This window comes from Taudactylus pleione, unplaced genomic scaffold, assembly GCF_031769625.1.
Source record: "Taudactylus pleione unplaced genomic scaffold, aTauple2 ptg000275l, whole genome shotgun sequence".
Lineage (NCBI taxonomy): Eukaryota > Metazoa > Chordata > Amphibia > Anura > Myobatrachidae > Taudactylus > Taudactylus pleione.
This window is the reverse complement of record NW_028284677.1, coordinates 3,474,767-3,499,554: the sequence shown is the minus strand read 5'-3', so window position 1 is coordinate 3,499,554 and position 24,788 is coordinate 3,474,767. Positions and strand designations below refer to the sequence as shown.

The 24,788-nt window shown below is 46.9% G+C and overlaps 1 protein-coding gene across 2 annotated transcripts in view; it reads right to left on the bottom strand.

The window, feature by feature from the left end:
* Nucleotides 1–24,788, bottom strand: part of FMN2 (formin 2) — a 414,500-nt gene that overhangs the window by 108,377 nt on the left and 281,335 nt on the right. For both annotated transcript variants that reach the window (XR_015880159.1, XM_088481581.1), the window contains exons 12-13: nt 10,215–10,274; nt 6,500–6,620 (exon numbers count right to left, since the gene is read on the bottom strand). Coding sequence is in view for 1 of the 2 variants with exons in the window: in XM_088481581.1 (XP_088337707.1) it covers nt 6,500–6,620; nt 10,215–10,274 (181 nt within the window). In the remaining variant the exon portion in view is untranslated. The remainder of the gene's footprint in view (nt 1–6,499; nt 6,621–10,214; nt 10,275–24,788) is intronic.

The following is a 24,788-nucleotide window of genomic DNA, read 5'->3' as shown; positions in this document are numbered from 1 at the left end:
CCTGTCCCACTTGTCCACATGTCCGTGGTTAAGAGGACATTGGGTACAACCGCATTTTTCAGGACACTGAGGACACTTTTTCTGACGTTTCTGTACAATCTCGGTATCGCCTGCCTAGTGAAGTGGAATCTAGACGGGATTTGGAACCGGGGACACACTACCTCCATCAGTTGTCTAAATCCCACTGCACGGCGGATTCCGGATGCACGTCTAACACCAACATAGTAGTCAAGGCCTCAGTTATACGTTTTGCTTCAGGATGACTGCTGTCGTACTTCATCCTCCTCGCTAAGGACTGTTGGAGGGTCAATTGTTTAGTAAAAGTAGTGGTGTTCCTACTTCCTCTCTGGGATGATGAACAACTCCCAGCAGCAGCAACAGCAGCAGCAGTAGGCGTAGCAATGCAGGATCCTCCGGAGGAATCCCGGATAGGAGAGTCAGTCATGCCAGTGACATGGCCTGCAGGACTACTTCCGATCCTGACTAAGGAGGAAATTGACAAGGAGGGAGTTGACGGTGTGGTTTGCAGGTGCTTGGATACAACAGGACAATGGGATTTTAGGTGTCCCTGGACTGCTTACGGTCTTAGCCAAAGTTTCTGAACTTGACAGTAACTTTTTATGAACGCGCTGCAGGTGCCGTATAAGGGAGGATGTTCCTAGGTGGCTAACGTCCCTACCCCTACTAATTTCACCTTTACATATGGCAAGACAGTTGTTGTCTGGATTTGGATAGAAATATTGCAAGACCAAAGAGGTGGAATGTTTGGTCTTCTGCCCAGGCATGACCGTGATGGGCTTTTTCATCCCACGGACAACAACTGTCTCCCCCGGAGCCTGATTTAAACAAACCACATCACCATCAGAATCCTCCTCGCCAACTTCCTCCTCAGTGCCAGCTACACCAGTATTGTTGTACTTCAACAGTGACATCTTCAATTTGCATATCAGCAAGTGGACTGTGGGTGCTCCTTTCAGCACTTGCAGGGGGCATGCAAATGGTGGAAAGAGCCACCTCTTGCAATCCAGTGCTGGGAAGGTCAGGCATCGCAACCGCCACCACACTTGGACTCTCCTTGGGGATTTGTGATATCTTCTTAGAATGCGCAGTTCTTCGCTGTGCTTTTGCCAGCTTAACTTGTTTGATTTTTTTAGCGGGAGGAGGGCTTCCATCGTCATGTGAAGCTGAACCACCAGTCATGAACATAGGGAAAGACCTTAGCCGTTCCTTGCCACACCGTGTCGTAAATGGCATATTGGCAAGCTTACGTTTCTCCCCAGATGATTTAAAAAAAATTTTAAGGTCATTTTCCTGAACTTTGTCATTTGGGATTGTATGTGCCCTTTAGTGACTAGTGGCAGCAGCTTCAGCACATTGGGCATCGGCCTTGGCAGACGACATTGATGGCATGTTATCGTCTATGTCATGACTAGTGTCAGCAGCTTCAGCACTAGGAGGAAGTGGTTCTTGATCTTTCCCTATTTTATTTTTATCGGAGAAAGTTCGGTCCTACATTTATGTTATATTGATATATACGTCCGGCTAAGGCGCACACAAACACAGAAAATATTTTTTTATTTTATTGGAGACTAGTGCACTTTGTGGGTTACACCACCCTTTAAGAAATGAGCCAGCCGGCTCTTTACTTATGGGACACAGGCGCACGCTTGGCGCTGCTCCTTTGTTGATGCACATGCAGCTACAGTCCACACAAAATTCACAAACACAGAAAATATTTTTTTATTTGGTTTGGAGTGCACTTTGGGGGTTACAGCACCCTTAAACGGTAAAGCAAGCCGGCCCTTTACTTATGACACAGGCGCACGCTTGGAGCTACTTTGTTGATGCACGTGTGGCTACTGTGCACACAATTCACAAACACAAAAAAATATATTTTTTTATTTTTTTTGGAGTGCACTTTGGGGGTTACAGCACCCTTTAATGGTCAAGCCAGCCGGCCCTTTACTTATGACACAGGCGCATGCTTGGCGCTACTTTGTTGATGCACGTGCGGCTACTGCGCACACAATTCACAAACACAGAAAAAATATTTACTTTTTTTGCACTCTGGGGGAGCACCCCTGATGGACAGAGCACCCCCTGGACAACACTACAGCACCCCTTTAGGACTGGGACACTGCACAGGACTTTGGAGTGGACACAGCCCCTATGGACAACTGACTGCACAACACAGTACAGCCAGCCCCTATGGACTTTGGAGGAGTGGACACAGCCCCTATGGACAACAGCAGCACAGCACAGCACAGCACAGCCAGCCCCTATGGACTTTGGAGGAGTGGACACAGCCCCTATGGACAACAGCAGCACAGCACAACACAGCCAGCCCCTATGGACTTTGGAGGAGTGGACACAGCCCCTATGGACAACAGCAGCACTGCACTGCACTGCACTACACTACACTACACTACACAGCCCAGCCAGACCTAACTCCCACCCTCCCTCTTCACTGTCCACAGCCGAGTGAGAAAACGCGAGTACCTTATATAGAATCCAAAACCCGCGAGACCCGGAAGGCGGGATGATGACGTTTTGCCTCGATTTCAGATCCGAGTCAGGCGGGAAAAGTCAAGCCTGACTCGGATCGGCCTCGGATCGGGGGGGTTCGGATTTCAGAAATCCGAACCCGCTCACCCCTACAAAAAAGCCATGTGCATGTCCAGCCAGAAGGATAGGTAAGTGAGGATACAGCTGTATACAATATTTTTTAATGTGAGTATGTCAAAGTTATCCAAATCAGCACAGCTGTATGAGGTGCAAACACCTTTTCCTGTATGGAGCAGGAAGATGGAAAGTGAAAATGTTTGCACTTGAAAGTCCCTGCTCGCAGCCTGATATACAGTGCCCTTTATCCCATAGCATCAAGGTAGTGGCACAGTTAATGTGATATCAGGGAGTGATGCTCAAGATCCAACTGCAGCCTTTCCTCCTCCTCTCACCCCATACACTTCACTGGGGATCTCTGGAGCAACAATCATCTTCAATGGCCTAAGAATATCTATCCACTTCGCTGTGTTACCTAAGAGCTGTAGTTCTGACCTCAGACAGGGAATAGACCACAGACAGAAAATAGACCACAGGCTGGAAAATGATGCTGGGTGGTGTGGCACAGGCCTGATTCAGCAGCGTACATGATAGCGATTACGGATGCAGTCGAACAATTGCCATTGTGCATGTGTAATAGCCGCACTGCGTGTGTGCAGTGATCGCATTGCGAGTACGGATGCACAAAGGAATCCATTGCAAAGTGAGTGACAGGATGTCAGCGTTTGGGGGTGGTGATGGGGGAGTGGTCAGAAAAACGCAGGTGTGCCTGTCTGTTTGTATGCCTTTTCATGAGCGTGCATAAATTAGCCAATGTGATTCTATACTATACAGCTTGAGTACTTACTGCGTGCGACGAGTCTTGCCGTTTCTGCGGCTGGTCAGACCTGCTGTAAATGCTGCGTGATGGGCCGATGTGTGTTGATGGTACCAATGTATATGCAGAAAAGTGAGGTTGGACAGATATGAAGAAGCAGCAGTGGGCGCCTCTATGTCAGCTGTGCTATAGAAAGCATTAGCATATTTTTGCAGCTGCATTCCGGATGAAATTGCAGCTGCGATCGCAATTGCGTATATGCTGCCTTATCAGGCCCCTAGACCCACTGTAGGCATTTTTCTCAGAATTCCAATTTCTCTTACATTCTTGGGCAAAAACCAAAGAGGGTGGGAACGGAAAGATGAGCCACAATCCACAATGAAGAGATTGCATCTTACGGTTGATTAAGAAAATGAATGGTTAAGAAAATTAATTTGCCGTTTCTGTATTACCACTGTGTAACTATTTTTATAAACATTTTTGTTTCATGTATATGATTTTTACATATTTTATTTTCATTGTAATGTGAATTGGCATAAAAAAAATAAAAAAAAGGGTTATGTAGTGGAAATTAAACTAATTGATGTTAATGAAGGCAACATTTAAACACTAACCTCTATACTTAGTAGCTAGATGTGTTTCAAATTGTACGTTGAAGGGAACGAAAATGTCCGAAATAAGTAGCAAAGGAGCATCGGGACAGGTGTTATAACCCATATCCACTGTAATGGTGGAACAACCTTATAAATTTCCTAGGCTTGCTGCAAGTTTAAGTGCAAAAGTAATTGAATGCAAGAACAATTTGTAAAATGTTTTAATCATTAAAAGTTTACACTTGTTATTTTGTTGGAAACAGTGGTGAAAGGGGGTCATTCAGACCCACTCGCGAGCGGCAGTATGCTCGCAAGTGGGTTGATGGTACCCACTGCGCATGCGCACGACGGAGGGAGCTCTGTCGTGCGCATGCACGAGACCCGGGGAGCGACGGGCTTTCCATCGCTCCCGGTCTCGCACCAAAGGGGGCGTGCTGTCGATGTTGATTGACAGCACGCCCCCTTTGGTGGGCGTGCCGGGGGCGTTGTGGCCAGACGGAGGCGTTCCCATGGGAACGCCTACCGTCTGAAGCCGGCCCCACTGACATCACTAGTGATGTCAGTGGGAGTGATTTTGGCTCTGATAGAGCCAAAATCACTCTAGGGCTTGTGGCAGGGAGACCCTACCGCAGGGTCTCCGTCGCAAGTCCGATGGTCGCGATGGTCAAGACAATCGCAACCATCTTTTTGGCTGCTCGCATATGCTGTGGGTGGTCACCCACAGCTATGCGAGTGGCCAGGAGGCCGCTCCATTTTCATGGAGGAGGGCTCTGATTCAGAGCGAGCGCTCTGGTCAGAGTGTCCGGCTCTGAATCAGGCCCTAAGTTCATACCAGGAGCCAGGAGGCAAGATAGTTGTTGGTGCCAAAACCTGCTTGCACTCACACATACTCCCCCTACACGATATTTACTATTAACACTCCAGCAGCAGAGAGTCACACACTCTCCTCCCTCTCCATTCACTTCCAGCACACTAGCAGCACCCAAACACACACACACTCCTCCTACTGCATTCATAGGCAACACCCTAGCAGCTCCCAGACACACAATCTCAGCCCTGCCACATTCACTTCCTACACACCAGCAGCACCCAGGCACACACTCTCCTCCCCCTGCATTTACTTCCAACACCCCAGCGGCACCCAAACACACACTCTCCTCTTACTGCATTCATAGCCAACACCCTAGCATCACCCAGACACACAATCTCACCCCCTCCACATTCACATCCAACACCCCAGCAGCACCCAGACACACACTCTCCTCCCCTGCATTCACTGCCAATACCCCAGCAGCACCCAGGCAAATACTTTCTCCTGCTTTCACTCCTACACACAAAATCACAGCTGTTTTCACTGTGAACACCCCAGCACCCACACACTCTCCCTCCCTGCATTTAATGCTGTGCCAACACCCCAAAATCAGCACCCAGACACACACTCTGACCCAATTAACTACCAACACCCCTGCACACAAATACTATCTATTGCTGATCAGGGTCTTCTGTTCTTGCTATTTGCTGCAACAGCATAAGAAACAGGTCCAAAATGTATGAGGGAGAAAAAAAAACAGCAAATGATAGTGGGGCCATGCCCTCCAGGCTCTGCCCTGTCCCTTTTATGTGCATTGGTGCAGTTCCCTTGCTGGAGATCTGTCCCTGATGACCTGATTTCAGGGTGGGATCCCTGGGAGAGGGAGGGCCATAGCACATGCTCCCTGGGCTCCTTGCTTATTCCTGCTCTGGGGCATATAAAGCAGAACCTGGAGCAATGGAGGAAGTTAGTGTGCCCCCTTCAGGGCTAGCACCCGGAGGTGACTGTCTTCCATCGCCTCCTGTATTTACGCCCCTGGTTGGACGCCTACTGGCTTCCTCATTGAGTGCACTCTATTCTCACTTGCTGACCTTCCTGGGGCTGTGTAGCCCTGTGATCACCTTAATTTCCAACAGTGGTACATATGGACTCTACTTTGCGTCCCACAAAGCTAAGTGTTTGGTCATTGGGACGTTCGGCAGTAAATGGAGGCACTTACTTTATCCCTTTGTAGATTTGACTGTAAATATGATGACCCGGTGTTCTTGCAGCTCGCACTACAGTAGTTACATCATCTACACTCTCTCCTGATGTCCTGCCACTGCCACCATCCTGTCTGAATGGGTGTTCGAGCCAATAGTGCAGCTGCGTCAATAGTCTGTACCATCTACAGCTCAGCCACCTGCACTGTGACTATTGATTAGATTTAGGAGAAGGTGATCATTTTTTTTTTATTACTGATTTTTTAATATAGTCTTTCAGATTAAACATTTATATATGAATAATAAAGGCGCTTATGTGTGTCTCTGTATCTAACATCACGACCAGCCAAGAGGAGGTTGTACTACTATTGCTTATTGATAGTCTCTTTGCTATTAATATTTTGTCATTGTAATGATTTTTTTCTCATTGTTCCCACTCTTGTCTTATTTTGTTATTTTGTAATTCCTAGAACAAAATGTAAGTAAGTGTTCCCTTTTTAACAACTTAACATACCAAGCAAATCTTTCTTTATTTTCCGAAGGTCTTTTATAAAGTCTTCAAACTTCATCTGTGAAGCTTGAAAGAGATCTTGAGGTTCCGGCAAGATATAAGCACATTCTTCTTTCCCAGCATTCTGAAAGATAAAAGCACAGGAATTAGAGTAACAGTCATCTGCCTTAGTTTTGAGTCCCTGCAATGCTGCCTCTCTTATTACATTTTACAGTACCCTTAGGTATCCTACAGAATGTAATATCTAAATAAATATTTATTAACTTGATGCACATACCATACTGCAAATCTGGAACACTGCAATGGGAGTCCAGTGAAACAGTCCAAATCCTTTTGATTTTTGTTTTGCTTGTTCAACCACATTACATATATACATTTGCCATGTTGAATGTCGGCGATTTGAAGATCGCGATCATGTTTTGATTGCGATTGTCAAATCGGCAAAATCCAACATGTTGGATTTCTGCGATCCCACGATGCTGGGTTGCAGCATCGCCATATCGCAGCAATCCATTGCAGATGGATGGGGCCCATTAGTGTCAGGGAGCCATATGCTGTTTTAGAAAATGTGAAGATGTAAAAGCAATCTGACAAGAACAACTGCTGTCAAGAGTGTTTTATTGTAAGGACAATCTTACAAAATGCTGTCATTCTGCTAGCCGCAAATCGCGTGGCAGAGACCAGACGCTGTCTTGTTGGGTTGGTGAGTGATGTTAACCGGCCTGTAAAAATTGTTTTATTTGCAAATGTTGAAAAGTTGTGCTAGGTGCTCATGTGTAAAGTTTATGCTGTGTTATTTGTGAAGAGAAACGTGTATACACAGTGTGATTATTTCCAAACAAACTCAACGGTTTCTGAAAAAGTCCTTATCCGGCTGAAAAGCACCAAATGTATTTACTCTGTGTTTCCTTGGCCTTGTTAATGTTGGGTGTGGAACATATAACTAAGCACAGGCTGCTAAGGAAAGGTTTATCTGTTTTAGACTGTATAAGCCCAGTTAAAGAGACAGCACTTTGAGAATTGTTGGTTATTGTAGTGCCGCATGAAGAAATGTTTTGACTGTATTGAAAACACAATGTGGTACAAGTAAACCAGGGAAGTTTGTTCCTGTGTGTATTGTAAACAAACAATTCATTTGTAAGACAGTTTTTTAAACCCACTTAAAGGGAAAGTTTTTTTTTTTTGGTGTGTTGTGCTCCTTACAAGGTAATATGCAGTGATCACAGTTTATATTGGCGTCAAAACACTGGCTTGCCGGTGCATGATAAGAGAGGCCCAATTTCACTACACAGTCAGCTCAGACAGCAAGATGGAGGAAATCCTCCGAGCCTTAACTAAATTAGCTGCAGCACAACAGGCTCAGCAAGCCCAAATGCTACCAGTCGCTGAGGTTCAGGTGGAGAGCAACAAACTGCTGCAAGCAGAGCTCAGTCCACTGCGACTGGGTGAATGCCGGCCTGCCGTGATGCAGAGGATCACCCCATCAGATGATGTTGGCATTTCTGTTGTCCTTTGAGAGGGCGGCTGCTCGGCTTGCATGTCCAGTGGAGGATTGAGTGGCACAATTAGCTCCTTGTTGGATGGGTGAAGCACAGCTTGCCTATGTGGATATGGAAAGACTGATGGACTGGCTGCCGCTAGTAAGGGTCCACGGAGACACTGGGGAATATGACCATGTCTGTCTTTACGTGACTGTGAAGGGACAAATGGTGCAAGTGATAGCAGCAATAGCAAAAAAAGGTTGCCATATCCCTTTATTCTGGGGCGACACTTTCCCCTGTTCTGGGAGATTCTACTCGACTTGATTGGTCTGGACATGCCGGCAACTGAATTACCGGCCGGATGTCTGACCTTATATAATCCTGTTGCTCATATTCCGGAACTGGAGGAAGAAATCAGAAAGCCGCAAGATCTGGAGCCTGAGTGCCAGGCTTTGGCTGCAATCAGACCAGCACCACCTACCAGAAGACGTGAAGAAGGAGGCCTGCTCTGAAAAGGATGAGAGGAAGCAGAAACCTGGCCAGCTGGTGGAGGACTGGTCTCCTGTGTCCAGGACTATAACACTCCAAGACTTTACTAGAGACCAATTAAAGGAAATGTTGTGGAGATGAATGAAGTGTGCAAAGCTGGGGTACTGGCTAAAAGAGAACCATACTTTAGAATAGAAGGGAACCTGCTATGTAGAGTAGCGGTGATTCAAGGGAAATGAGTTAAACAGCTCATGGTGCCACAGGTAAATGTTCCTTTGATATTGGCAGCAACCCATGTACACCCCAAGGGAGTGCATTTGGGAGTGGAGAAAACTCTCAATTGTCTACGCCAGAGGTTTTACTGGCCAGGCATCTGCATGGTGGTTAGGAGATAATGCCAAGCTTGCACAATCTGCCAACAAACCATACCTAGACCTAACTATAAAGATTTCCGTTACCCCTTCCTCCTAGGGAAGTCTGGCTGCTTTCAAGGACCTGCTTTCCCTTCCGCAAAGTCCATCCTCTCCAGTCAAACCATCTGGATGGTTGGAGATAAATCAGGTTGCTCCCTCAGCTGTGTCAATCACCAGGTCCGCTTTTCCTCTCTTCCATTGGGGTGGGGGGCAAGTCTGGCAACTTCCGTGGCTGACTGCAGTCACCAAGCTCACCTCTCCTCGCTGCGGAGCGTCGTTTTGCCTCAGGTGCCAACAGCCACCCTGACATGGCTGTTGCCCGGCACTGACCTACTTCACTCTCCCACATACTGACTGAGAGCAGACCTTTTATTTCCTCTGCTCTTGCTTCCCACCTACTCTGCATGCCATGTTCCTCTGCTGTTCTCATGAGCCTTCTAGAAGCCTCCTTCTGCACTATGGCCTTAGCTGAGTAGGCTGTACGTATGTGCACACCAGCAAACTCTCTTCATGGGCCCCTGTACCCCTTGATAAGCGCTGGGCCAGCACCAATAAAATATTAACGTTTAGGCTGGTAGCAGCCCCTGGGCTGGATGGGCCTGTGGGACAGTAAGTGGTGATGCGGCCTTTGGGCCGGTAGTAACCTTTGGGCTGGACGAGGCCTGAGGGCCTAATAGTTGAGATGTGGCCTTTGGGCCGGTAGCAGCCTTTGGGCTGGATGAGGCCTATGAGGCCTAGTTAATAGCTTGTGATGGTCAATGTTACATGCAAATAGTAAATTAAATTATGATTGTCGAAAGCGATAGCGAACTGGTCGTGATTGGCTGCTAATGCTCCACTAATGCTGATTGGTGATTATTTTTCACTCAGTCATATATTATGTTATTGTCTGTGTGTTTATGCACATTTTTCCTTATACAGGAGATGGAGTTATCTCTGCTATATTACTGAGATATTTCAGTTTAATTGATGCATAGCAAGTAGCTAATATGTTTGTTACACACAAAAGAAATGGTTTAAAACATAGGTACAAATTATACATATAACTTCAAAGTTATATGTTACTATTGTTGACATAAGATTGTAGCCACTTTGCATATGATCGCAATTACAACTTATTAAATATATGTAATTTGTGTCTGTGATGGGGAGCGGTACTGCAGACATTTCCGCATCAGGCATAATACTGTATATGGGAACACTGCAGAAAGATGAAAGTTCATCAGGATTAAGCCAAGCTGTAATAACCATTCAGAGACACAAAGCAAACGAACAACATGATACCGACTGTTCACATTTTAGATCTTCAAAATGTTGCAAATTATATATACTTACATCATCAAAGTGTCGCAAGTAGTATGAAACAATATATGAAAGCAGATTCCTGCTGTTATCCTAAAAGAAGAGAAAATAGAATATAGTTACAGTAATTGTTGAAGGAAGATTACATAGAAAAATCGAAGGTCCACCAAATTCCCTGTGTTTAATGTTTTTGGTAAAGTGTAACTTAGGCCGGGTACACATCAGAACGAAGTGTATCCCAGCAGACCCGATACCCAATATGCACACCAGGTGTATCACTACGCGATATACCCTACCATCCAGCATTCACCTGCATACCATCGCCAGAGTGGTCAGCCCATCTGACGTGCAGTACATCAGATGGGACCACCCCACTGACGACGCAAGTGAATGCGCAATTGAGGGTACACACTGAACATTATGGACGATACATTGTTCCAATCCACGTCGGAACGATATATATTGTCCAATATAACACCTGATGCATACCCAGCCTTATTCTTGCAGCTACCTGTTTTAGTTTTATAGCGTTGTCATTAATTTTGTGGGCTCAGGATAACTTGATCAGATAAACATTTGTTTAGATTAGATGTTGCCTTACTGACCTGGAGTGAAAGGTCACTCCTATTCACTGGAACTCTTGTACAAATAGTGCCAGGCTCCCATTGCCAAACTGCACAACTTGTACTTAGATGCATTTGCTAGCATGAGCAATATCTTTTTTGATTTAGACTTTTTAAGCTATGTTCTGATCCCATTTCTCAAAAAAACTGTCAGTTATCATCAAAAATATCGTAATACAAACAGAGCATATTTACTGGTGTGACTGGGTAATCTCCAATAGCTGCCAAGAGGGAGGAGGCAAGTACCTGGACCACCCTTGTGGTCCACATGTGGGGACTATGGCGATGGTGGATGGGGATCTGAAGGGTTTGGGTTTGATATCCCGGCAGTCGAGATGCCTGCTGTCAAAATGTGGACAGTGGCATCCCTATGCTTAGAATCCCAACAGGGGTCGGGTAAGTATACTAACCCTCCCCCCTTCTCTTCCTAACCCTCCCTTCTTGCACCCTAACCCTCCCTGTTAGTGCCTAACCCTCCCCCTTGGTGCCTAAACCTAACCGTACCCCCTTATTGCATTACCCTAAACCCCCCAGTGGTGCCTAACCCTAACCTCCGCCCCCCCCAAAGCATAACCCCCCGTGGTGCCTAATGCTACCCCCCCTTACACCCCCTGTGGCTAACAGCTAAGGACGGTCCACTTACCTTCATTCGGGATGCAGTCTGTAGGGATTCTGGCGTCTGGATGTAGGCTGGCTTTGGATTTAGCCGTCTATGTTTAGTCTCGGATCGGGATTCAGACACCAGGTTTTCAACAGACGGCATCCCGGCCATCGGTATTTTGACTACATCCCATCTGAAGTCATCTGCAAATAGCTGAACAGACTGTAAGGGACTGTAGGCCTGATTCAGACCGGCTCGCGAGCGGGTCGATGTTAGGCCACTGCGGATGCACACGCCGGAGCCGGCTCCGATGTGCGCATGCGCGAGACCCGGCTAGCGACGGGTGCTCCGTCGCTTCGGGTCTCGTACCAAAAGAGGACGGCTGTCGATTTTGATCGACAGCTCGCACCATTTTGGAGGCATGGCATAGGGGTGGCTTCACAAACGGAGGCGTTCCCATGCGAACGCCTGCCATTTGTGGGCAGCCCCACTGACATCACCAGTGATGTCAGTGGGAGAGCTCCCGGCTCTATTAGAGCCAGGAGCTCTCTGGGGCTTGCGGCCACGAGACCCTACCACAAGGGTCTCGTCGCAAGCCCGATGGTCGCGATGGTCTTGACCATCACGACCACCATCCTGGTCACTCGCAATAGCTGTGTCCGCTCCAAAAAAAAAAAAATGCCCTGATTCAGAGCGAGCGCTCTTTCAGAGCGTCCGGCTCTGAATCAGGGCCTGTGTACAATGGAGCAATTCCTTTAGTAGAATTTGGGATCTTCATGGACATTGTGAGTTTAAGATTATTGTGGGAGAACATGACGTCACTTTTATGTGCTACATTCTGGCACCAAGTTCTGCTATCGCGTTGCTATCTTTTATTCTTTCGTAGGTAGGAAAGGAGAACTTACACCAATTGCTGGGTGAGAGGGGCCTTTTACAGGTTGCGCAGCCTCATTAGAAATTAGCATGGAGTCAGTAGAAGGAGAGGAATTTCATAGCAATTGGGGTGTAGATTGATGCGCCATCTTGGGCATGGAGAGAACGGTTTTGATGTTTATAGTGAAATGGGAGTATTTCTCTCTTAGTTACAGCATAGATAGGCTGCACCTCAATGTGTTTGTTACACACTCTGACAGTGTTCATTCTAGGACCCTGTAACTCTCACAAACTGTGCAGTTCCTCTTTCCTGCCTTGGGTGTCGCTCTGGTGCTTCTAGCATACTCTGGTCTGTATCTCAGCAGTTTGTTGAATCAGCTATGTGTCCTAGAAGCACCAGAGGAGAAAGCAAACCACAGGCAGGAAAGAGGAACTGCATAGGTTGTGGCAGGCGCAGGGTGCTAGAATGAACACTATGAGATGTGCAGGTGGATAAAGATGGGTAGAAGTCTGGAGGAGACTTTAAACTATGGACTAAGGGTAAGTTGAAGCAGAGGGTCTCATTCAGACCCGCTCGCGAGTGCAGGACGCTCGCAAGCGGGTCGATGGTACCCAAATGCGCATGCGCACGACGGAGGGAGCTCCGTCGTGCGCATGCGCGAGACCCGAATAACGACGGCCAAGCCGTCGTTATGGGTCTCGCACTAAACGGGGCATGCTGTTGATGGTGACTGACAGCACGCCCCCTTTGGTGGGCGTGCCGGGGGCATGGTTGCCAGACGGAGGCGTTCCCATGGGAACGCCTACCGTCTGGGCCCGGCCCCACTGACATCACTAGTGATGTCAGTGGGAGTGATTTTGGCTCTGATAGAGCCAAAATCACTCCAGGGCTTGCGGCAGCGAGACCCTACCGCAGGGTCTCGTCGCAAGCCCAATGGTCGCAATGGTCTTGACCATCGCGACCATCATCATGGACGCTCGCATAAGCTGTGGGTGGTCACCCACAGCTATGCGAGCGTCCAAGAGGCCGCTCCATTTTCAGGTAGGAGGGCCCTGATTCAGTGCGAGCGCTCTGGTCAGAGCGTCCGGCTCTGAATCAGGCCCAGTGTGCAAAACAGTGTAGTCAGGAAATAAATCCCCCTAAAGGAAAGGAGAAATAAGTGTGGAGAGGTTTTAGAAGGAGCCATAACAAGGTGCACAAAACTAAAAGTGTTATTATAAATATAAAAACTGTATGGTAACAACTGCTAGGAGTTTTCCAATCAAAATAGATAACCCTCCAATGAATAAGGTTGGAAGAGAATTATAATATAGAGGTTATAACTGAGAAGAAAAATAGAAAGGGGTAGGGGTCACAGGTGTGGGCAGGGCCGTTTCTAGGGTTGGGTGAGCTGTGCAATCGCATGGGGTGCTTCAACCCCTGCTGGCTGCTGTCATCTTACCAGACGGGCTGCGGCTGTATGCACTCAAGCTTGTAAACAGCCTTCTCGGTGGGCAGTATGCAGCCGTTCAGTGGGTCACTGTATTTAAGGCCCGCCAAGATGCAGATGAACAGCACCGACCATCTTTGGAGAGTGGAGACTTGGGGAGATGCTGGCAGAGAAAACAGCAGCAGCGCAGTCTCTCAGTCAGATTAGACGCAGGTCCATAGGTGGCCATCTGTCTCCAGCTCTACTGCAGCCTGCCAGGCAATCAGCAGCAGCTGCCTTTGTGCCACTACCTGATTGGGTGGGCAGATGTGTCTAAATGTGTCTAAGTCGCAATGCAATGTGACTAGGATGCACCAGACTGTGCTGATTCATTTTATATGTGATACTTGTATATATGTGTGCGACTGAGTCCCTGAATCTGTATACAAAGTGCTACAATGTAGCAGCCGCAGCTTTTTTCATTCCAAGTTCCTTTGTACTTCATATACAGATTCAGGTGCACACAGATATACATTTTCGACAAAAAAGACGCACAACACTAGCAGAGTTGCACGGGATCTGGAGGCTCCCTTATGCCAGACAAGTCACGCTGGCATGACATATCCATATGTATCCTCATCAAATCACTGCACGTGGTGGACCTACAAAGTACTGACTTCAATAAAATCTTGATGGTCTATTTGCTGTCAGTGTCCAATCAATCACATTTGTCAACATGGTGTAGACCAGGGATGGGGAACCTCAGGTCCGGGGGCCAATGAAGCCTGGCCCTCAGAGCTTTTTTTATGCTAGCCTCATCTGGCTAGCAGGGTGCTTAGAATGGCACCCTGCAGCCAGAATCTATGCAGCAGTGCCGCCTGGAGCGTCCCCGCGTTGCTGTAATCACCGGCAGTTGTGCTCCCGTGTGATGTCACAAGGAGGGGCATGGTCTGTTTGGGCCCGCGAATAATGTTATATATATCAAAATGGCCCTCAGCAGAAAAAAGGTTCCCCACCCCTGGTGTAGACCCTTGATCAATTTCAGCCCCAGGCTTATGTGACCCTTAATCCAGCCCAGTCCTGGTAGTTTGTGTAAAGTTATTCTTGTTGTGTAAGTGAAGGCTCTTGACTTTTTTTCTTGCAAATAAAGAAGTTTATGTTAATAATTAAACTATATTAGTGCACTATATAAAAGATGATCACTGTTTATCATGCTTGTTTACATAGTTAATATTGTGCACTTAGTGCAAGTAAAGGCTCTTGACTTTTTTTTGTTATTAAAGTATGTTATTTTAAATTTGAAAAAAATATTTAACTAGTTACACTACATTTCTCAAAATAGTAATATATTGAAAAATTCCGGTATAATAGTCTGGTAAAAAATGATGGAAGTTCTAGATCTTCGTGGCTAGAGAACTGGTTTAAGGATGGAAAACAAATGGTAATTATAATTTAAACATATTCAGATTAGACTAAAGCTATTAGTGTTGTACCACAGAGCTCATTATATGTCCCTGTCCTTTTCAAGAGATTGATAAATTACCTTGCAGTTGATGTAGTAAGCATAGTGACAATTTTTGTTGATTACAATAAGCTTTGTAGGGTTATTAGTACAGAACAAGATAGTTGTTGGTACAAAATGATTTAGACAAAATGGCAGATGAAATTAAATGTACCAAGATGTAGGGATATACATCTAAGCCATGTTAATGACTATACTACTTACACATTACATGGAATACAAATGGGGACAGCTGAGATGGAAAATGATTTATAAATATTAGTTAACAGAGTTATAGCAGGCAGTAGTTGATTGAGTGCCAGGTAGACTGCAATGGTAAATAAAACCCTGGCATGCATAAAAAATGGCATTAATGTAATCTAAAAATAGTTTTATCATTTTAGAAGTCACTAGTAAGACCACATTTTAAATATGGAGTACCATTGAGAGTCCTTCACAGTAAGAAGGACTAAGGCCCTCATTCAGAGCCACTCGCAAACAGCAGTACGCTCGTTGCGTTCCGATGTTGAATAACCGCGCATGCGTCGGTGTAACAGTGCGCATGTGCTTACGGCAGATTGCGAGCTTTTTTGGTCTCGTTCGTCAAATAGCGTAGAGGAAGTGACCTGTCAAATGTGATTGACAGAACAGGGCGTTTTTGGGTGTTGACGGGGGTGGAGATGGAAAAACGCAGGCGTGGCGAGGCGTTTTTGGGGCGTACATACATTAGCAAATGCGAGCGTAAAATGTGTTCGGACCGACTCATACATCACTGGATGATCCTCTTTCCCTTCAAAATGCTCGCACAGCTTAGGGTCTGGATTACTCGACCACATTGGCGATGGCCTTCTCCTCCGTCCCGGGACTCCACGATGTTGTTGAGATTAATCGCAGGAGGGCTGAAAAGCAATTAGTGTTGGATTGAAAACCGGCTTGGTATGTGTTTTGAAATCAGTTTTTTGGGATAGCACAAAACCGTACGCAGGTGGAAATCAGAGCTGCTAATGTCAGGATGACACAATCAATTTGCGTACATTTATGAGGGTTTATTTTGCCCTCAATTTGGTGGTTAGGGCCTATTGTAACAATAATGTCATCATGTTTTAATTTTCGCACCATTTTATTTTTGCCTCTTGAATTTGCCTCGTTATATGATTTTTTAAACGTTCCTTAAAGAGCCCATTTTTTTTGTATTTTTTTTTTGTTTTTTCCCAGTTTTTGCCTTTTGGTCCAGGATTAAATTTAACCCATTTGTACAATAATTTCACAATCCAATGTCAGATTTTTTGTTTCAATTTATTGCTCAAACCAAATAAAAAAAATAAATAAAATTAAGCTAATTGATACATTGATTGCCATGATACGATTGAGGGAGGTAGGCCGAAAAAACGAGCAGGTAATCGGAATCTGACAGTCCCACTTCCGGTTTGTACTTGTGCGTGCGTTCCCTTCAAGCCATTTCGGGGATGTACGCTCGCTATTTGGCACGCTCGTTAGTCAGAGGAGGGGTCGCCTGAGTTTGGGGCGGATTTTTAGCTGCGTAGGAAAATACGAGCGAGTGCTTGAATTTAAATATTTTTTTACGTACGGCGAACGTGCGTACGCCCACTTGCGAGTGGGTCTGAATCAGGGCCTAAATGTAGGAAAACTAGGGTGGACAAGAGCCATAACTAGACATTTTGGTGCCCTGTGCCAGAAAGGGCATTAGTGTGCCCCCCATATGTAACCCCCCTTTACTCTCTGTGAAGGGTCACCAGGTTACTAACTCACATTCCACTAGTCTAACATACCCACCTATATCCACCCATTAAGTGGTACATAAGGATATCAGTGCCTCCACCCAAGTATCGGTAGTAGGTATGGGCCTACTTGGGAAAACCCTATTATGTAAATATTATAAGGAGGTAATAATAAATTGAGTAATCCAGTTAAGTAGAGTTGTAGTTTAATATAGATGTCTATCACACTTAAAACATATACAAACTATAATCATTAATAATTTCCTGCATTACCATATACACGGGTATTAGGTTTCTTTTTATAACACATTTATACTGAGAAGCTTAGACACCCAAAGTACATTTCACCCTGCTACATTCTTAAATACATAGCATACAATAGAAATTACATAACCGGTACACAGAGTTGAGGATTACATGATACCCTAATCTCCTTTCTAAAGAGGTAATACACAAAGATTAAAGAGTCTTTTTTTGTTTCCTCAATAAAACATTTGGTATACGAGTCAATGTACTGCTCCAGGGTACCTACTATTTGAGCCCTGTCAGCGTATCCATGTTTCCACTCTCTCCCTTCCTCTATATAATGCTGATACAGGGCTATAAAGAACAAATCTAACATTAGATCATGAGTTTACAAATTTAATATGAGTCCTAGAGGAGTGGGAGCCAGTGCCAGTGGCGTAACTAGGGGGGGTGTCGAGCGGGGCTTGTGCCCTGGGCGACGTGGCAGAGGGGGGGGGGGGGCGCCAGCCAGGGCATTGTTACCCGCACCGCCCGCTCTCCGCTCCCCCCCTTCCCCCGACGAAATCTACTACTGTACACGGTACAGTGTAGTGAATGACTACAGCAGCAAGCTGCTGGTGCTGACTGTAGGGGGAGTTGCAGCAGAGACGTGCAGCCCCTCCAAGGCATTCCTCCTAGTATTCTGCAGCATGCTGATCCTGAGAGGCTGAGAGCTGCTGCCGGCACCGGGTGACACAGATAGTTAAAGTTCTCCTTCCCCAGCGCTCTGCAGCTTCACCACTGGTAAGTATTGGGGGAGGGGGGCAGCATGTCAGCATGTGTGTATATATGTGTCAGCGTGTGTATCTGTTTCAGCATGTGCATGAGTGTATCTGTGTCAGCATGTGTGTGCATGTGTCAGCATGTGTGTATCTGTGTCAGCATGTGTGTATCTGTGTTACTGTCAGCATGTATGTATCTGTGTCAGCATGTGTGTATATGCATCAGCGCGTGTATATATGTATCAGCATGTGTGTATCTGTGTCAGCATGTGTGTATCTGTGTCAGCATGTGTGTATCTGTGTTACTGTCAGCATGTATGTATCTGTAAGCATGTGTGTGTATCTGTGTCAGCATGTGTGTATCTATTACTGTCAGCATGTATGCATCCACATCAGCATGTGTGTATATATGTGTCAGCATGTATGTATCTGTGTCAGCATGTGTGTGTGTATCTGTGTCAGCATGTGTGTGTGTATCTGTCAGCGTGTGTATGTGTCTGTGTCTGTCAGCATGTGTGTGCGTATCTGTGTTAGTGTGTCAGTGTGTGTATGTGTGTATGTGTATATGTGTCAGTATGTACTGTATGTGTATATGTCTGTGTATATGTCAGTGTGTATGTTTGTGTATATGTCAGTGTGTGTATATGTGTCAGTATGTACTGTATGTGTATATGTCAGTGTGTATATGTCAGTGTGTGTATATGTGTCAGTGTGAATATATGTATATGTCAGTGTGTGCAGCGCCGTAGCAGGACAGCAGTGCGCCCTGTGCTGCACTTCCGCCCCTCTCGCTCATCCCCTCCTCCCCCTGAGCGCTTACCTTTTCCTCTCGGAGGTGGGTGGAGGGCGGTGATCTTCACCGGCATCGCTGATGTGCGCCGCGCAGCACTGCAGGTCACTTTCTGCAGACCTCTCCGAAGTCGGGCAGTTAGTGGCCGGTGCCGCTAGAGGATTCCGCCCTGTGCGGAGGCACCGGCCGCACCACCCTCCCTACGGCCCTGAGTGTGTGTTTATGTGTCAGTATGTACTGTATGTGTATATGTCAGTGTGTGTGTGTGTGTATGTCAGTGTGTGTGTGTGTATATCTGTCATTGTGAATATATGTCAGTGTGTGTGTATATATAATATATATATATATATATGTGTGTGTGTATACATGTGTCAGTGTGTGTGTGTATATATATATATATATATATATATATGTGTCAGTGTGTGTGTATCTGTGCCAGTGTGTCTGTGCTGAGAGAGAACATGGGGGGAAGATGATGGTGTGACTGAGAGACGACGCAGGGGGGAGCTGATCGCCTGACTGAGAGATGACGCAGGGGGGGAGGTGACGGAATGTTGAGAGATGAGGCAGGGGGGAGATGATGGTGTGCTGAGAGTTGACACAGGGTGGCGGTGATGGTGTGCTGTGAGACGACACAGGGGGGAGGCTATGGTGTGGCTGACGGATGATGCAGTGGCTGAGAGAGACGCAGGGGAAAGGAAGTTACACAGGAGGCACGAGGCTGGTTGAAACGCTGTTGTAGGATGATGACTTTGTTATTATTCCCACACGAACAGGCATCTTCCAGACGATGTGACCTACATGAATAGTGAAAACCGACTGAAGACGCCATCGTCCCAGGGAGGATACATTTCTTCAGAGGTTTCACGTTGTGAGAAACCACCGCAGAGGTAAGGTGCATATGGAATGTACAGGAATGTGCCAAAATTTGGGTGTCGTGTCATGTTGGCACGCCCCATATTCAGTAGCCACGCCCCTTCTGGTAGGTGACCACACCCATAAATTTGGCGCGCGCCTTTGTTTCTGCCTTAGAATTGTATCCAATAGAGCTGTTATTACTCTGACAGAAGTTGCAGTCTTTTCCACTCTGTATATTTAGATACTGTTGTGACAGATAACTGATCTCAGGGGGTCATTCAGACCCGCTCGCGAGCGCAGGACGTTCGAAAGCGGGTCGATGTTCCCCCACTGCGCATGCGCACGACGGAGGGAGCTCCGTCGTGCGCATGCGCGAGACCCGGCGAGCGATGGGCTCTCCATCGCTCCGGGTCTCGCACCAAAGGGGGCGTGCTGTCGATGTTGATTGACAGTACGCCCCCTTTGGTGGGCGTGCCGGGGGCGTGCCTGCCAGACGGAGGTGTTCCCATGGGAACGCCTACCGTCTGAAGCTGGCCCCACTGACGTCACTAGTGATGTCAGTGGGAGTGATTTTTGGCTCTGATAGAGCCAAAATCACTCCAGGGCTTGCGGCAGCGAGACCCTACCGCAGGGTCTCCGTCGCAAGCCCGATGGTCGGGATGGTCAAGGCCATCGCGACCATCATCATGGACACTCGCATATGCTGTGGGTGGTCACCCACAGCTATGCGAGCGGCCAGGAGGCCGCTCCATTTTCATGGAGGAGGGCACTGATTCAGAGCGAGCGCTCTGGTCAGAGCGTTCGGCTCTGAATCAGGCCCTCAGTCCTTAAGTATCCTCAAACCTGGCTAAGGTTATTTGCTTCTCTCCCCCGAATTCCTCCTATAGTACAGAATTTCTAGAAGTGATTACCTTAGTTATTTTTAATGAGCCACGTGTCTTCTATATTCCTCTCTATTATTATGTAACACCACTTAACTGCGCAACAGTAGTAGTCTAATAAACAATCCACTATATAATAGTTTTGGCTTATTTTCTACTATGGGAAAAAGGGTGGCAATCCCTATACCCCTCAATACATCCTAACTGGTGCTGATATAATTGAGACAGGTACAGTATACTGTACTGAGCTGTATTAGTATGGAATCCAAGGGTGCATCTATGGGAGTGGATTGTTTCAAGGTCACTCACTGCTGCGGGGCACACTTTTGCCAGTCGGCGCTACTGTTGCATGGGTATACAATCAGGAAGCCGGCTGCCTTAATACCGGCAGCCGGCTTCCCGACTGTCATATCCCGGCGAGGGCTGAAATGCTGGGCATCTAGATGTAGACGCCCGGCATTTCCCCGAAGCCGGGAGACCGGTGCCCGGCATCCCGATCGAAGGGATGCCGGGCGCCGCGAGCGGACAGCTGCGTGGGGGGAGGGTTAGGGTTAGGCCACCCGGGGGGGGGACTTAGGGTTAGGCATCCTCCCGGGAGGGTTAGGGTTCGGCTAAGGGGAGGGAGGGTTAGGGTTAGGCACCCCCGGGGGGGACTTAGGTTTAGGCAGCGGGGAAGGGGGGGGTTAGGTTTAGGCACTTAGAAGGGGGATTAGGGTTAGGCACTTGGGGGGGAGGTTAGGGTTAGGCACCCCTAATGAGGGTTAGGGGGTTAGATTAGAGAATACTTACCTATCCACGATCGGGATTTCCAGCGCTGTCGGGCTTCCGCTGCCGGGAACTCTGCTGATGTCGGCCAGGCGCTGCCGGGAATCATACAGATTCCATTGCATGCACGCCCTCCTTAGTACAGATTAGTCTACCTCACATGTAATCCACCTCCGTCCCTTCCTGCACGGCTCTGCCTCCTGTCTGCTTGTGTCTGGGGACTTAGATAAAGGCTTTGGTTTCCTATTGGGGGATAAGAGCAGCAGCTACTCACTCCAGCACAGCGCTGCTGCTGCCCTGTCCGATTTGGATCCCAGCCACCGCTCCACCTCCTGAACATGACTGGCACCTGTCTGCCTCTTACAGCTATTGCCGGACCCGCCTCCTGTCGGGCTGTAGCCTCCGCCTGCTCCATGACACCGGCAGTCTCATTGCGACCATTGGTCTCAAGTCTGAGCCAGCCGCCTCCTCTCACAGGGAACGCCCTGACCAGTGCGGGTCTCTCAGTTTCTCTCCACCGCCAGGACCACCTCCCGCGACGCCGCCTCCTTCATCTGCAGCAAGATGCAGTGAGTACTGCCGTCCCACCTGCTTCCCCAACTCCAGCTGGGCTCCCTTTCCGGCTCTGCCCCCCCTGCTCCCGGCAGCTCATTGCCGCTCACTAACGGCCCGGGTCACAGAAGGGCAAGCACTGGAGGGAGGGATCTGCAGACTGGCCGGCAAAGCTGCCGGCCATTCTATTTATACCCCTGGCTATAGAGGCACGCCATTACTTTGTCCGCGAGCCTCTCTCCTTCCCACCTGCAGCGCGAGCCACTGATGCTACCTATGTTAGCAGTGGGTTTTATTCTGTGAGGGCTCATGCCATTTCTGGCACCTTCCATCAGCAGCCTGTGCTGCCATCTCTGAAGGTGTACACAAACACTACTGTACATAACACAATTCAATGTCCACATACATCACACATTTCATTGAATATACATGAATTGCAATAAAATACAATTATTTATTAACTTTAAATAACATATTTCCTTTGGTTGCAATATATGAATTACCGGATGAAATATATATCTCTTCGTAACCCTAACCAGGGTTGCACATGTTTTAAATAGGATTAGCATGTACCAAAAAAAGGGGCATGGTCTTGTGGGGAAGTAGTGCCACTTGCACATTATGGTACACAGTAGTGCCCCTTACACATTATGCCACACAGTAGTGCAGTTTACACATTATGCCACACAGTAATGCCCCTAACACATTATTCCACACAGTAATGCTCCTTACACATTATGCCACACAGTAGTTCCACTTACGCATTATTAAACACTGGAATGGCCCTTACACATTATGCCACACAATAATGCCCCCTTTCACAGAGTGAGTCATAGTGATAGCACTCACCCGGCCGCCAATCTGTCACTGTCACTCACTGACTGCTGGTCCTGGTCATCTGCCTTCCCTGCCTGTGAAACCAGATGCTGCCCTGCCTCACCTGCTGCTCAACAGCTCCTTTGTGCTCTAGGCATTATGGGACAAGGTGCTGTGGATGGGAGGGGAAGTTTGGAGCTGTGAGGCAAGCGAGACAAGGAATGGGGAACCTGGTAGGTGGAGGGGGGGCATGAAGTGGGGTGGTTTTTGGAGCTGTGTAAGGGGAGAGATAGCAGCAAAGGGTAACCTGTGTGGGGTAGGGGGTCATCAGGGCTGCCGCGAATTGGGGGGAGGAATTTGGAGCAGTATGAGGGGAGAGAGAGCAGGGGAAGGGAACAAGTATGGGGGGAGGGAGGTTTGGAGCTGTATGATGGCAAAAAGAGCAGAAAAAAGTAACCTGCATGGGGTAGGGGGGGGTCAGGTGTGCTGCAAATGGGGGGGAGGCATTTGAATCTATGTGAGGAGAGAGAGCAGGAGAGTTCTCGTAGTGCTGTAAATTGGGAGGGTGGGAGTTTGGATCTTTATGAGAGGAATGGTAACGCATGTGTGTGAGGGGGGGTCAGGGGTGACATGAATGGGGGGAGGAGTTTAGAGCTGTGTGAGAGGCGAGAGACCAGGAGAGGAAGGATCCGGACGCACTGCTATTAAGAACAATACAATGGGCATCCGGCAAATGGAGATTGCAGTGACAGCCAGTTCCACCCTCAGGGCATCCTGCACTCTTTGCGGGGGCACCGGCTGCACAGCACTAGTTATGGCCCTGCAGGTAATTGTAGTAAGAACAAGATGCAGAACACAAATAAGGGCTAATCTCGCCCTGTGAGTACTTGGATATACAATGGAAAACTCTCCATGTCAACTACGCTAGGGATGTTTTACCAACCAAACCGGTAGTCACTTTTAGAGAAAATAGGTCTCTTAAAATGATTCTAGCTCCCAGTCATCTTAAGATCAGTGGAGAAAATAATAGAAATTTAAAAAGGCCTGGCTGGTTACCCTGCAGACCACCAGGGTTCTATAAATGTGGAAAATCTAAATGTACTATGTGTTCCCACATGGCTAGATGAACCACAGAAATAGATATACCTGGACAGGAAACTAAAGACCCAATTAATGCGTTTATTAATTGCGAATCCAAATACGTTGTGTATTTTCTGATTTGTGACTGTGGATTATTTTATGTGGGTAACACTATTAGGACACTTAGAACTCGATTTATGGAACACCGGAGAAACATCATGAATAAGAGTGTTCTTCAGTGTCCCTCGCCATTTCAATATAAAACATAATAGTGACCCGACCGGTCTTCGTATCATTGGACTTGAGACCATTTCCCCCACCTCTAGAGGGGGAAATAGGTTTAATGTGTTGTGTAGTAGAGAGGTCTACTGGATGTTAAAATTCAATTCATTGTATCCGGACGGTCTCAATGAATCTATGGAATTAAATTCAGTTATTTGTTAATTTTCTCCAGTACTGTCTTAGTTTAATGGGAATATATAATATAAATTTTTTTTAGTGTGTTTATTTATCAAATCTGTTATAACATTCGTGAGTATTGGTTTAGTTACTACTAGGGATGTGCAGGCTCGGATAGGTTCGAGGTTGCACGTGGAGTTCGGATTTTTCCCTCCAAAAAAACGGAACTCAGAACGAGGCAAAACGTCATCTTACATGGACGAACATCATCATTCCTGGACAAAAGACCAGGAATGATGATGTTCGTCCATGTAAGATGACGTTTTGCCTCGTTCTGAGTTCCGTTTTTTTGGAGGGAAAAATCCGAACTCCACGTGCAAACTCGAACCTATCCGAGCCTGCACATCCCTAGTTACTACAGCTAGAAGTTCCTATAACTTTTTCCACATGATGCGGAAGTCTCTGGACTTTGATACACCTTCTTTAAAAGAAGTAGTATTTTTAATTATTATAATTTTCAATATATTTCTAATAATTATGTGTTTATTTAAACAATTATTCCTTCTCTCAATATTTAATATTTATATAGGTATCTAATACTGTTATCAAAGCCACTGAATATTTACAGGAGTGGTCTTTTATATAATATATATATTTCTTAACAATTTTGTTAATGGGTTAAGTCAACATCTATGCTACTAAACAACCCTTTT